The 13,754-nt window shown below is 47.9% G+C and overlaps 2 protein-coding genes across 2 annotated transcripts; one reads left to right on the top strand and one right to left on the bottom strand.

The window, feature by feature from the left end:
- Positions 1-394: 394 nt before the first annotated feature.
- Positions 395-1,875, top strand: LOC139838430 (uncharacterized). Its single transcript, XM_071827987.1, has 2 exons — positions 395-1,601; positions 1,838-1,875. Exons 1-2 carry the CDS (start codon positions 407-409, stop codon positions 1,873-1,875), a joined length of 1,233 nt encoding a protein of 410 aa, XP_071684088.1. The 5' UTR covers positions 395-406.
- Positions 1,876-7,899: 6,024 nt separating this feature from the next.
- On the bottom strand, positions 7,900-11,318 carry LOC127349169 (putative F-box/FBD/LRR-repeat protein At4g03220). The gene is made up of 3 exons (XM_051374949.2): positions 9,938-11,318; positions 9,166-9,348; positions 7,900-8,436 (listed from the first exon to the last, which is right to left on the bottom strand). Exons 1-3 carry the CDS (start codon positions 10,949-10,951, stop codon positions 8,116-8,118), a joined length of 1,518 nt encoding a protein of 505 aa, XP_051230909.1. The 5' UTR covers positions 10,952-11,318; the 3' UTR covers positions 7,900-8,115.
- Positions 11,319-13,754: the final 2,436 nt, after the last annotated feature.

Raw genomic sequence — 13,754 nt, forward strand, 5'->3', positions numbered from 1 at the left:
GACAGGGCCGTTGTCTAGCATTGTGGCGGCGTTGACGACATATTGGCGAAGACTATGTGTATCTTTTGTTAACGTATGCCTTTTGTATTGTAACCATATATGGTAGGTTAACAACCGATATCTCTAGATTGATTCGGTTCTGATCTTGTTTAGATCTAACGTGTAACCTAAGACTGTACCCATATATAATGGTTCAACGTGATCGCCCCAAGTGCGGCGTTTCCCAAAACAATTCTCGTTTGCTTGGTATCAGATTCCGATCTACGATCCGATCTCAGCCATGACCACCCCAGCTCACACCGACGCCACCTCCGGTGCCCTCACCGACGCCACCTCCGGCGCTCTCACCAACACCACCTCCGGCGTCCTCACCGACGCCACCTCCGGCGCCCTCACCAACAGCACCATGCCTGCGGCCGAGAGCTCTACGGCCGGCGTCGTACACGCCCCGTCCCATGCCGCTCATGTCGCCAGCGTGCGCACGCACGTCCCGATCACCCTCGATCTGCAGAAGTCCAACTTCACCAAGTGGCGCATGTTGGTGCGCGTCCTCCTCGGCAAATACGACCTCCTTCACCACGTCAACGCCATCGCGCCTGCCGTCCGCACCGCCGAGTGGATCCGCGACGACTACATCGTCCGCTCGTGGCTATACGGGTCCATCTCCGATGAGATCCTCGACATCATCATGGGGGAGGAGCAGACGGCGCAGGAGGCCTGGCTGCTCATCACCAATCTCTTCCTCGACAACCAGATGACCCGCGCCGTGCATCTCGACGCGGAATTCCGCGCCATGGTCCAAGGCGACCTCTCCATTACCGCCTACTGCCACCGCCTCAAGGCCCTCTCTGATGCTCTGCGCGATGTCGGCTCTCCGGTCACCGATCAGGTCCTCGTCCTCAACTGCCTCCGCGGCCTCAACCCGCGCTTCGCCGACATCACCACCATCGTCACCATGCAGAACCCGCTGCCCTCCTTCGCCCAGACTCGCTCGCTCCTCACCCTTCGCGAGACGCAGCTAGCCAACTCTCACAGGGTGGGCGCCCAGACTGCCCTCTACGGCGCCTCCAACCCCTCCTACGGCTTCAACAACAACGGAGGCAACTCCTCTGGCAGCGGGTCCTCCGGCGGCAAGACTGGCGGCGGCGGGAACTACTACAAGAAGAAGAAGAACGGCGGCGGTGGAGGAAACTACGGCGGGAACCGGACCGATGGTGCTGGTCGCGGCACCCCTGCCCCCGTCGGCCCTTGGGTGTGCTTCAACCCCTACACTGGCCAAGCCCAGCAGATGCAGGCTCCTCCGCCCCATGCACCTCAGGCTCCTGCACCGCGGCCTAGCGCCGGGGCTGGCCTCCTTGGTCCCCGGCCCTTTGCCATGCCTCCTGCCCAGGCCTTCACGTCCCTGGCACCGCTCCATGGCCAGGCCTTCGGCACCAACCCACCACCGATCCCCGGCTACATCAACGGCAACAACAACGGCACCTCTCCGGCGTGGGACTGCTCCGCGCTCATGGCCGCCCTGAACAATGCAGCCACCCCTTCACACGCTGGTGAGTGGGTCATGGACTCCGGAGCGACCGCACACATGGCCTCCGACCCCGGTATGCTCCAACATCTAACCTCCACTTCTTTTCCTTCCTTTGTCACGGTGGGCAATGGTTCTACCTTGCCCATCTCTCATACTGGTCATGCATCTATACCTGCTTCCGCTCGCAGTCTCTTCCTTAAAAATGTCCTACTTGTTCCTAACCTTGTGAAAAATCTCATCTCTATACGTCGTTTCACTATTGACAACCTTTGTTCCATTGAATTTGACCCGTTTGGTTTTTCTATTAAGGACCTTCGCACCAAGGACGTGATCCTTCGCTGCAGTAGCCACAGCGACCTCTACGTGTTTCCATCATCGATCATCAACCACTTCGCTCATGGACTCATCGCCACTACCACCTCCACCGAGCTATGGCACCGTCGTTTAGGTCATCCGGGGCGCGACTCTATGTTGCACCTCCATAAGAAGTCTTTTATTCCATGTAATAAAGCAGCCACACATGTTTGTCATGCATGCCAACTTGGCAAGCATGTGCGTTTGCCCTTCAGTAGGTCTACCTCGATAAGTGTTGAACCGTTTCAGTTAATACATTGTGATCTTTGGACCTCTCCTGTTTTAAGTATCTCTGGTTTCAAATATTACCTTGTCATTATCGATGATTTCTCTCACTTCATGTGGACTTTTCCTCTACGCCACAAATCCGACACTGCTGATACACTTATCGCCTTCATTGCCTATGCACGTACACAATTTTCTCGCCCCGTTGTGGCCATGCAAGCTGATAATGGAACCGAGTTTCTCAACTCCGCCGTCACCACCTTTCTCACCTCTCATGGCATTCGTCTTCGCCTCTCTTGCCCATACACCTCACCCCAAAATGGCAAGGCGGAACGTGCAATCCGCACTATAAACGACGCCACCCGAACCCTCCTCTTTCAGTCCTCCATGCCACCCGAATATTGGGCCGAAGCCGTAGCTACAGCCACACACTTAGTCAATATTCGCCCATCCCAATCCATAGGCTTTGCAATTCCCTATATTCGCCTACATGACGCTGCCCCCGACTACGGCGCTCTTCGCGTCTTTGGCTGTCTATGCTACCCCAACCAGTCGGCCACCGCCTCCCACAAACTTTCTCCACGGTCCGTCGCTTGTGTCTTCCTCGGTTACCCGAGCAACCACAAAGGCTATCGATGCCTTGATCTCCAAACTCGTCGTGTCATCCTATCCCGCCACGTTGTCTTCGACGAGCATGTTTTTCCCTTCTCTACTATCTCACACAACTCCGATGATCCCGCTGAATCGCTTGATTTCTTGCTTGATCTTGCCGCTACACACACCGCGCCCCCTTCTGGTGCTCCACGTCCATCTCATGCAGCGCCCGCTATGCATGCCGCCCGCCAACCCGACTCAGCCAGCAGCCCGCCAGCGACCCCGCCCGGCAGTCCGCCTGCAGTCACACCCATCCGGCCCACCTCTCCATCCCCTGGGCCGCCTTCGCCTGGACCGCACTCCGCTGGGCCGTCTCCCGCCTCGCTGCCACCAGCGACAACTCGCTCCATTCCCACCGACGCTGCTGTCTCACATCTTCCAGTCAATGTGCATCATCCACCTTCTCCCTCCAACACTCATACCATGGTCACTCGCGCCAAACACGGTCTCTTTCAGCCCATAGACAAACTCAACCTTACTGTCTCTCATTCACTTCCTTCCCCTATTCCTAAAACATACCGGGGAGCTTTACATGACCCACACTGGCGTCGTGCCATGCAGGATGAATTTGATGCATTGGTTACTAATGGGACTTGGTCTCTTGTCCCACGTCCTGCTCGTGCTAATGTTGTTTCAGGGAAGTGGATTTTCAAGCATAAGTTTCACTCCGATGGAAGTCTTGCTCGCCATAAGGCTCGATGGGTGGTTCGCGGATTTTCTCAGCAGCCGGGCATCGACTTTGACGAGACTTTTAGTCCCGTCGTCAAACCCGCCACGATCCGCATCGTCCTCAGCATCGCAGTCTCTCGCTCCTGGCCGATCCACCAGCTCGACGTCAAGAACGCTTTCCTCCATGGCAATCTTGACGAGGAGGTTTACTGTCAGCAGCCGCCGGGCTTTGTCGACACTCGCTGCCCCGACTATGTGTGTCGTCTACATAAGTCCCTCTATGGACTTAAACAGGCCCCCAGGGCGTGGTACCAGCGGTTTGCCCTCTTCGCTCATCGTCTTGGCTTCGTCGCCTCCAAGTCGGATGTCTCTCTCTTCATCTACAAGAATGGCTCCGAGCTCGCCTACATCCTCCTGTATGTGGATGATATTGTGATCACTGCTTCTACTGACCAGCTCCTCCAGCGCCTCACGACGCAGCTTCACGCCGAGTTTGCCGTGACAGACCTCGGTGCTCTCTCCTTCTTCCTTGGCATTGCTGTTACTCGGACATCGGCTGGCATGGTCCTCTCTCAACGTCAGTATGCTCTCGAGCTTCTTCAGCGAGCCGGTATGACAGACTGCCACCCGTCTGCCACTCCTATTGATGTCAAGTGCAAGCTTTCTGCCGAGGATGGTCCACTTCTTGCTGATCCGACGGAGTACAGGAGCTATGCTGGTGCTTTGCAGTATCTTACCTTAACTCGTCCGGACATTGCTCATGCAGTTCAGCAGGCATGTCTCTATATGCATGCACCTCGTGAGCCGCATCTCAGCCTGGTGAAAAGGATTCTCCGCTATCTCAAGGGAACCCTGGATCTCAGCATGCATCTCTCGCGGTCTTCTACGTCTTCACTCACCGCTTACTCGGATGCTGATTGGGCTGGATGTCCTGATACTCGCCGCTCTACTTCAGCTCTTGTGTGTATCTCGGCGACAACTTGGTTTCTTGGTCGTCTAAACGACAAACGACAGTCTCTCGTTCTAGTGCCGAGGCCGAGTATCGTGCAGTTGCTCACGCTGTTGCCGAGTGTTGTTGGATTCGACAGCTACTTGGCGAGCTTCTACTGTGGTGTTTTGCGACAATGTCAGCACTGTCTAAATGGCATCGAACCCGGTTCAGCATCGACGTACCAAGCACATCGAGATCGACATACACTTTGTTCGTGAAAAGGTGTCTCTTGGGCAGATCCGAGTTCTTCATGTGCCATCTTCGCATCAGTATGCTGACATCATGACAAAAGGCCTCTCGTCGCAGATGTTCTCCGATTTTCGATCCAATTTGTGTGTCTTTCCTCTCGACGCACAACTTGAGGGGGGATGTTAACGTATGCCTTTTGTATTGTAACCATATATGGTAGGTTAACAACCGATATCTCTAGATTGATTCGGTTCTGATCTTGTTTAGATCTAACGTGTAACCCAAGACTGTACCCATATATAATGGTTCAACGTGATCGCCCCAAGTGCGGCGTTTCCCAAAACAATTCTCGTTTGCTTCTTTGCCCTGAAGGTTGCTCGACGGTTTTGACGTTGGTGTAGCGTGTGCATGAGGTGCTCTCTATGAGTGCTATACCGGATGAGCCCTCCCGTTTCGTCTAGTGGATATAAATTAGGGTATGCGATTTTCCTGGTTCCTAGTTGGTGGGTCTTTTTTCGTGCTTTTAGGGCATAAGACCGTGTTGGCATGATTTTCGCCCATTGTCGGGATGTACTTGTTGTGGTTCCTTTACATTTTCTAATGTATTTCCTTTGCGAGGCTTTTGTTGAATAATCTAATAAAGAGGGTTGTATGCATCTCTTCGATGTAGTGGCAGAATAATCTAATAAAGAGGGTTGTATGCATCTCTTCGATGTAGTGGCTAGAGGTCTCATCCTCCCTTTCCAAAAAAAGGAAATTTTCTTTTGAATGGACGTACTTGCTTGAAAGCACATTTATTTATTTGAATTTGTAAAACGTGCCGTTTGATCGCGCATTGGTGGCTTGCGCGGCAGAAAACACAAGAATATTGATAGTGTATTTGTTATAGTTGCCATAAGTAAAGAAAAATTTCCACGATGTTGAATACTAAGTGAAAATTTTCTATGAAACTGCTCGCAAAATATACAATAGGTAAAATTCTTATGGTTCCAAATCCTACAAACCAAACAAGCTCTATAGAAAAATTCATGAGAAATATAGTCTTCTAATAGATCCTTGAGGTGACAAAATTAAAATGAAACGTGCGGCCTAAGATGGTGACCAGTAAAAATCAAAAGAGCTTTGTGATTTCCATTCGTGGCACCCCGCAGATGTATGAGCAAAATTGTGTTCTAGACCGAAAAAATAAAAATATAAATGTATGAGGGACTTGTTTGGTGTTCTAGGTTTCACAGCAGCCATATGCAAGTGGAGGCAGCAAACATGTGGAGTTCCGAGTCTTACCTTTCTGGATGAAAATTCAAGTTGGTCTTAATTGGTTATGCTTGGCAATGGTCTTATTGGAGGCATTCTTTTGAGAGCGAAGACTATCTTCCGGGTAAAACCTAAGATTTTTTATCGGACGATAATGGCGATTGTGTACTGTTCCTTTTTTGGAAGCATTGCTTTTGGAGAGCGTGGAGTTCAGGTGTTATCTTGGTGGTGGATATACTGTTGCTGCTAGGGCTAAAATACCGTAGCGGAATTTTTATTTTCTTAGTTTTTTTAATTGTGTTAATCTCTATTGCTATTAGGATATTACGTTGTTGCAGAGGCTGAATATAATTAACATCTCTTGATATTAATAAATTCTTTTTATTGAAAAATGAGTAGAAAACCGAGACGGACGGCCACGACCACACACACACATCTGGTCAACATTCTGGTAGAAGTAGAAGCACAAACGAGAGTGAAACTCGCTCATGCTCCTATTCGAATCCTCTGTGCTCCTCAACTGCACTCCCCGAGTGGAAGGAGCTGCAGCTCTTTTTCACGTGGCTCCAGAGGCTCCGCGGATTCGACACGGAAAAGGAATTCCGAACAGGCTCTAAAGAGCACAAATGGCTAGACAGGGAAGTACAGCTGATTTAGAAACAAGAATACACCTGTGTCTAGTTCTTCAGCACCTCTTAGCTGGTCTCACGGTGCAACACCTTATTCCTACCCTATTGGTGCGTTCCCCCAATGCCTCTCATTCCTAGGGTGGGCTCTCGACGTGCAACATGACGCTATTGCATTGCCGAACATGACGTTGTATGACTTGCCAGATGCTATGGCACTACTGATATAAGCTATCCTTTCACCAACCCTCGTTCAGGAGAGTTAAGTTGCCGTTTATTTGATCGGTTTCTCCAACAGTACCAAGGCTGCATAATACTGTACATCGATGTTGTTGAGGTTTACCCACTCTGCCAAGAATAATAAATTTCAAATTGGTTGGTGTCTACATCCAATCGAGACCCGAACCGAAAGTTGTTCCTAACTCAATGTTGTCATGCCCACAATTTTTCCTCTACCTATAAAGGGTATATAACAGTACAATCACAATTGTGTCAAACCACAAACCCGCCAGAGTAGAATTAACCGCTCAGCAACCAGAGATTACTGAATTTCTTAGGGCGACCTGCCGAAAAGCTGCTCCGTAATGTGTTTCTGGATATATTGCCTAAAAGTTTTGGTTGAATTCAAACAATGTAATTAAAGTTCGACATAGTAAGCCACCTTTGACAACAAACACTAAGAGGCCACTCATGTCAGCGAGGGCACGAAGTGATCATTGCAATTTCTAGATATGTGACTTTTTTTTTACAAATATACTCCTTTGCATATTTTCAAAAAGCTACTCCCTATGCTATTGGATATATTGCCTAAATGTTTTGGACAACTTCCCTATGCTATGAACAACTTCCGTCATACTATTACACATGTCCCGGATACGAGAAATAATTATATCAAAAGTGTGACATAAGATTACCAGTCAAAATCAGCAAAGCTTGTGCTTCCCATTCGCTGCACCCAGTACATGTATGAGCAAAACTGTGTTCTAGACAGAAAAGATAAATGTATGACCGGCATCCTGAATTTGTGAAAATCTGTTCTCGTTATGCTCAAGTGACAAGCAACCACCTGATGGAAGTAGAACAACAAGCTCATGCTCATGGACACCGTGGCTGAGTGACAATTTTTTTTTTGTTATGTTCAGAAAGGTTGATTCGAGCCCCTGTAACATAGGCATATTGTAAACATTATACCTTTAATTCTATTGGAGGTTAATTGCCATATCACATATTGCAGTATCACAGATCAAGCTAGAAGCCTTAACCATAAGATAAAGAAGAGAGTAGCCCAACATACATACCAACCTGCGCATGAGTATGTATTGTCTGGAGCAGACGGCGAGACAAATTTTACCAACACTTAAACATAATTGCAGGGTCATTGCAGTGAACTATCCAAAAACAGTTCATCATCAACTCTTCAGCATGCCAACATTTGGATCTTGCACACATATAGCTTGTGAACAACGTTTAAACCTCCTTATGTAAAACATAACACGGAATAAGTAAATCGTGATGGATGACATAGTATCACCTCAGAAGGATCTGCTAGACTTTTGATGTTTGCACAGGGTACAACTGATACCAAAAGCCACGAAATACCAAAAGTGCAAACACCAAGCCCACTCTTAGTCTTCTGGAACATACAGGACTTTCTTATAGAAGTGATGGTACACGTAAAATTTTAGACATATGTCTGGCTTGGAGAAGCCTAGTATCCTCTGGCATAATTCTTTGGCCATGCTTTCGGTGATTGAGAGATGGAAACTTATTGCCATTGTTTTTAGTGCTGTTGCCCAACTGAATAATCGTTTGACAAGAGCAAAATCATGTTCAGTTCCTTTCAAGTAACTGATTTCTACTTCTCGAAGGTGATTCAGCACAAGTTCCTCGGTTTTCCAGTTTGGTGGATGATCACAGGAGCAACCTGATGCACATGCAGGTTCTGCCTGAAATGGGGGCACACATCAACTTAGTAAGTATAACTGCTATAGCTTGACCACATAGACATGAGAGGAAACTCGAAGATGTATGACTGTCTTATTACTTACTTTTTGCGAAGACTACCTTATTACTTAGAGATATATCATTAACAAAATTTACAATAGAGCACCACCTATAAATTATCTTAAGGCCAACCTATGTAACAAAATGTGCTTATTCTGTGCAAAGTGGAAGTGTTAACCTATAAAATTTACTCAGATACAGAGCTACCAACAGCCCATATTCAAGAAGGTTTCTGGTCGACCTTAGGCTTTGTTGGTTACTGATGGAACTTTTAGAAAAGCTCGTGCCATAAGCATAATACTACTATATCCTAAATCCTAACTGTGTTATCAAGATTGAGCGTGCCATGTATAGAATAACTAGGCTAATTTCCCATCCACTACCATATATTTCCAAAGTACTGATAACATTTAAAAGTGAAATCTACTATAAATGCAAGTAGATTGCCACTTTTATCAATCCAGGAGAACAAAATGTTATAATCACGAGAGGCATAAACCATATAGTTGCCACATAGGAGTACAAGCTTGGGATCAAAGTACTGGTATCAAACCAACACCTAGAGTACGGCAACTATCAGATAAAGCTCCAGGGTGGCAAGCAATGCATGTTGTTTTAAGTGGCACCACTGGTAAATAAAGCAATAGTAAACAAATTAAGGATAGCTTTACCTCCAAGTGCAGAGAAGAACTAAATATTAGCATCAGCTTTCTTATACTAGTGCACGTCCTGAGAACGTGGAAAGAGCTGGCTCCAAAGGAATGTCCCTTTGCAGTAATAAGCAGGGTCAAGAATGTAACGTAAGGGAGCCTTGGCATGTCTTCCATCAAGTAGTGATGCTCACCTAAGTCCTCCTGTAGGTTCATGCAAAGTAAAAGTTACAGGTTATGTAACTTCGAAATGGACACATGCATCTCATTTTCCACAAAGCCATTACCATAATTAACAAGTTCACTTCAGATTTCTGTTATAGGATCAGTGGCATACTCCCTGCGTCCATAAAAATATTTATTTGCCTAAATTTGGATGTATCTATACACTAAATAGTGTCTACCTTCATTGAAATTTTGATAAATTTAAGACAACCTTTTATGGACAGAGGTCTCAACCTAACTAAATTTTAGAGTATAGGTTTATAGTCCGTGAGATGCTGCTAGTGCAGTAGCACCGGTGGACAGATTTTATGTCATTTCCTCAAAATAAAGAAAAAATCTAAGCAAGCAAGAATTGTGCCTGGCTATTCTCAAATGGCACAATTATCTTAGACTCCTACACAAAATAGCACATTCTTTAACCTGAACTACATATATCTCAAATGCCACCATCATCTTGATGATGTACTTGCCACACATACTAGACTACAACCCAAAATGGCACATTCTTTAACCTGAACTCCATATCTCAAATGGCACATTCCTTAACTTGAAACACATGTGTATTTACCTCGATATCTTCTTCTGGCATATAGGCCAGCTGGAGAGTAAGAGTGCTGACATCCTCAAAGTGGCGCAACAGCCTGACGCAGTCGCGATTGTGTTCATAGCCATCTGCTTCATCTACAAGGAAAAAGGTGGCGCTCAGCAATTCCAGCTGCGCCATCTCGCCAAACTTTACAGAGCTTGGATGATAAGCATCCCTCCAGTGGAGTGACACGAGTTGAGGTGCTGCGATGTCGGCAACAGGTTGACTGGGATTTGAATGATGAGCAAAGCAGTAGAAGACAGTTAACTCTTTGAGTGCTGGTGCCACAATAGTCAGCTGCTGCAATCCACACGATTTCTCCAGCTTTATTTTGAGAAGAGACTCCGAGTGGATGGCAAAATTTCCCAGACCCTGGGCATTGAGCACCTTGAGTGTTTGCAAGGACGGACACCGTGGTGAGGAGACGGCTTCACCGATCCCGCAAGGACCATGTAGGTGGAGTTCTTCCAGGGATAAATCGGTGAGCCTGGTGAATACGCCGGAAGGCGGCAGGGTGACGCTAAGAAACCCTAGCCCGAGCCTCAGCTCGGTGGCTCTGTTGAAGCAGGGCAGCTCAAAGGCGTCTCTTCCGTCCTCCCTCGCAACGGTCGCCGCCGCCAAGTCGAAGATGAGAACGCCGGCGACGCGGCGGGCGGCGATGGGGAGACAGGCCGCCAGGGAGTCGGCGGAGGCGTGCGAGGGGAAGACGAAGAGATACCGGAGTGGCGGCGCTTTGTCGTCTGACATCGCTTCGAGAGCGGCGAGGGCACCGCGCACACTGTCTGGGTTGTGCGAGGGGAAGAAGTAGAGGTTCGGGAGGAGGGCCCAGAGGCAGCGCCAGCGGCGGGAGAGGACGCTGGTGCGAGCAGCGGCGGTGGTGGGGAGCTCCCGAAGGATGTGGAGAAGGAGGTCGTCGGGTAGGGCGCTGAGGCAGTCCTCGCTGCCGGCGCATAACTTAGCGCGCTCGGCGGCGGTCTCCCCTTCGACGTGCTCCATTTAGGGTGTAGCCCGGTCGAACTGCGGAGGAGCGGCGTCTGCTGCGGGGGAGCGGCCGATGAGCAGCGGAGAAGCGGCAGCGGATGCGGGGGACCGGCGGAGGAGCGGCAGCGGATGCGGGGGACCGGCGGAGGAGCGGCGTCTGCTGGCGGCGGCGGATTGAGGAACTTGTCCTCGCAGCGGCGCCGGCCCTGCTGCGACTGGAGATGTGCCGGCCCTGGTGCGAGCGACAACAACGGTGAGGGAGCAGCGGCGGCGCTGGCCGTGCTGCGAGTGGAGATGCGCCGGCCGTGCTCTGAGCGGCAACAGCGGTGAGGGAGCAGCGGCGGCGGTAGCGGTGATGAACCCTAGCTCGACGGGAGCAGTTTTTTTTTTCTTTTCTATTTTCTCAGGTGGAGTGGCAATCTACCGTAAAATGTACCGAACGAATTCCACCAGCTTCTAAAATAGCACATCTCCAACACAAGCGCTAATTTACCGCGCCCACACGCGTTTCACCACTCCAACATACCCGCTAAAATTCGTGGTGCACCAAATATGCCGTCTGCGTTTCAGAGTGCGTGAAAAGCCACAGCGAGCACGCGGCCAACGACCCCCTGAAAATTCATCCCATGTCGCATCCCCATTTCCGCCTCCCACTCCGGCGCTGCCGCCCCCCCTATTCGCCGGTTTTGCCGCCGCCTTGCTCACCAACGTAGATCAGCGTGCGTCGGTACTTCACGAGCATTTTTAGCGCGTCGGCGCTACTCCAATCGACTTGTGACAACCGCGCCGTCGCAGCCCCTTCCTCGCCGGCGCTGCTCCAATCAAGCAGGCGTCAGCCGCGCCGCCGCCGCCCCTTGCTCGCCGGTGTTGCTCCAATCAAGCAGGCGTCAACCGCGTCGCCGCCGTGGATTCGACATGAGCCGCGCGCAGGTATGTGGCGTTCGACCAAATCGATTTTCCATTGCTTGTATAGGTGATTTCGATGCCTAAAATTAGGATTTTTACCATTCGTAGATGAGCTCCTTGTATGATTCGTCCGATGAGGAAATGGATTTAGAAGAGGAAGAAAATATGTTGATGATTTTGGCTATGCGCGCAAAGCGGCCGAAGCATGGTGGTTCCATGTTCAGTCGTCGGAAGTTGTGGAGGGAGCGCATTAAGGGCACAACAAGTTGATTCATAGATATTTTGCTGATGAACCAACTTTTTCCGAGAGCTACTTCTGTCGCCGTATTGTTGTATTGTTGTTTAGACATTCATTTTATTCATTTAAACTATTCATTGTTGATGCTATTTGTGTTGTAATAATAATTGAACTATTTATTGTTGATGTTATTTGTGTGTGTTTGATCTTCATGTGAATAGATGCCTGTGAGATTTGTGTTTGTGCAGTAGCGCGCGTCGTAAAACACGGCGTCCGGTGGTGTAACATCCCAGGATTTGGGGTTACAAAAATAGAGGAAATAGATGTGTGCATTGCATTCATGCATAGAAAATCCGGAGAATTTTCGCGCTTTAAAGTAAAACAATCACAGTAACTGAAGTTTCACTTGACCTTGGTGGAATTGAAGTAGCTCATCAAGTCAAGCGCTATAAACCTCAATGTGACTTTGTTTAAAACCTTGTTTTGGGTAGAGATGATTTGATCTAAGGGGTTCGATCAAATGGAACTAAAATCAACACAACAACACTTTACTCAATGATCAATTGATTGATCTTATAAAAGATTATAATATGATATTCTTTGTCATAACATATGAACACCTATTCAATTGCAAATCAAGTAACAATAAAATGGAGAAACTATTCTAGACTTATCTTTTCCATGTCTTAAAGTAATCCTTGATCCTACCATGAACCTCATGGTACTCATTTTACTTCATTCTTGGAAACAAGACCAAGAGATCAACTCTAGAAATATATATTCTTCTCTATTCCAAATTATTATACATCAAACCTAGAGAGGTGATAGTACTATGTTATTTATTAGAGAAGCGATGACAAACCTTGAGGCAAACCTTGGATATACATATCCATATGATCACACCATCATCTTTAAGAAGAACCCTAGGATATTATTAAGACATTTCCTAGAGAGAGAAACCAGTCATGTTAAACATAGATATTGAAGATCACATCATTCTCTATGAAGCCTAATCTTAGGTTGGTATTAAAGTCCTTCCCAGATGAGAGAGACCATTCATACCAAACTTAGCTTTACTTATTTAAGAATAAAGAACAACCATTGAACTAAAGTATTAGAAGATTAACCATTTCATCTGGAAGTGGTGAGATAACCTAATATCACATGGAATAAGATTATATCCATAATTGATAAAGTAAGGAGGAAATCAATCCAATTAAGTTAGACAAATGGAATCTTAGCCTAGATACCTGATGTCTACGCCCCCCTCCTTTTCCTGTAGACAGTGTTGGGCCTCCAAGAGCAGAGGTTTGTCAAACAGCAGCAAGTTTCCCTTAAGTGGATCACCCAAGGTTTATCGAACTCAGGGAGGAAGAGGTCAAAGATATCCCTCTCATGCAACCCTGCAACCACAAAGAAAGAAGTCTCTTGTGTCCCCAACACACCTAATAGGTGCACTAGTTCGGCGAAGAGATAGTGAAATACAGGTGGTATGAATATATAGTAGCGGTAGCAATGGCACCAGAAAAGTGCTTTGCCCAGGACAGTAAACAAGCAGTAGTAACGCAGTAAAACAGTAAACAAGCAGTGATTTCAGTATTTAGGAACAAAGCCTAGGGATTAGACTTTCACTAGTGGACACTCTCAACTTTGATCACATAACAGAATAGATAA

The sequence above is a fragment of the Lolium perenne genome, chromosome 1, assembly GCF_019359855.2.
Source record: "Lolium perenne isolate Kyuss_39 chromosome 1, Kyuss_2.0, whole genome shotgun sequence".
NCBI classification, from domain to species: domain Eukaryota; kingdom Viridiplantae; phylum Streptophyta; class Magnoliopsida; order Poales; family Poaceae; genus Lolium; species Lolium perenne.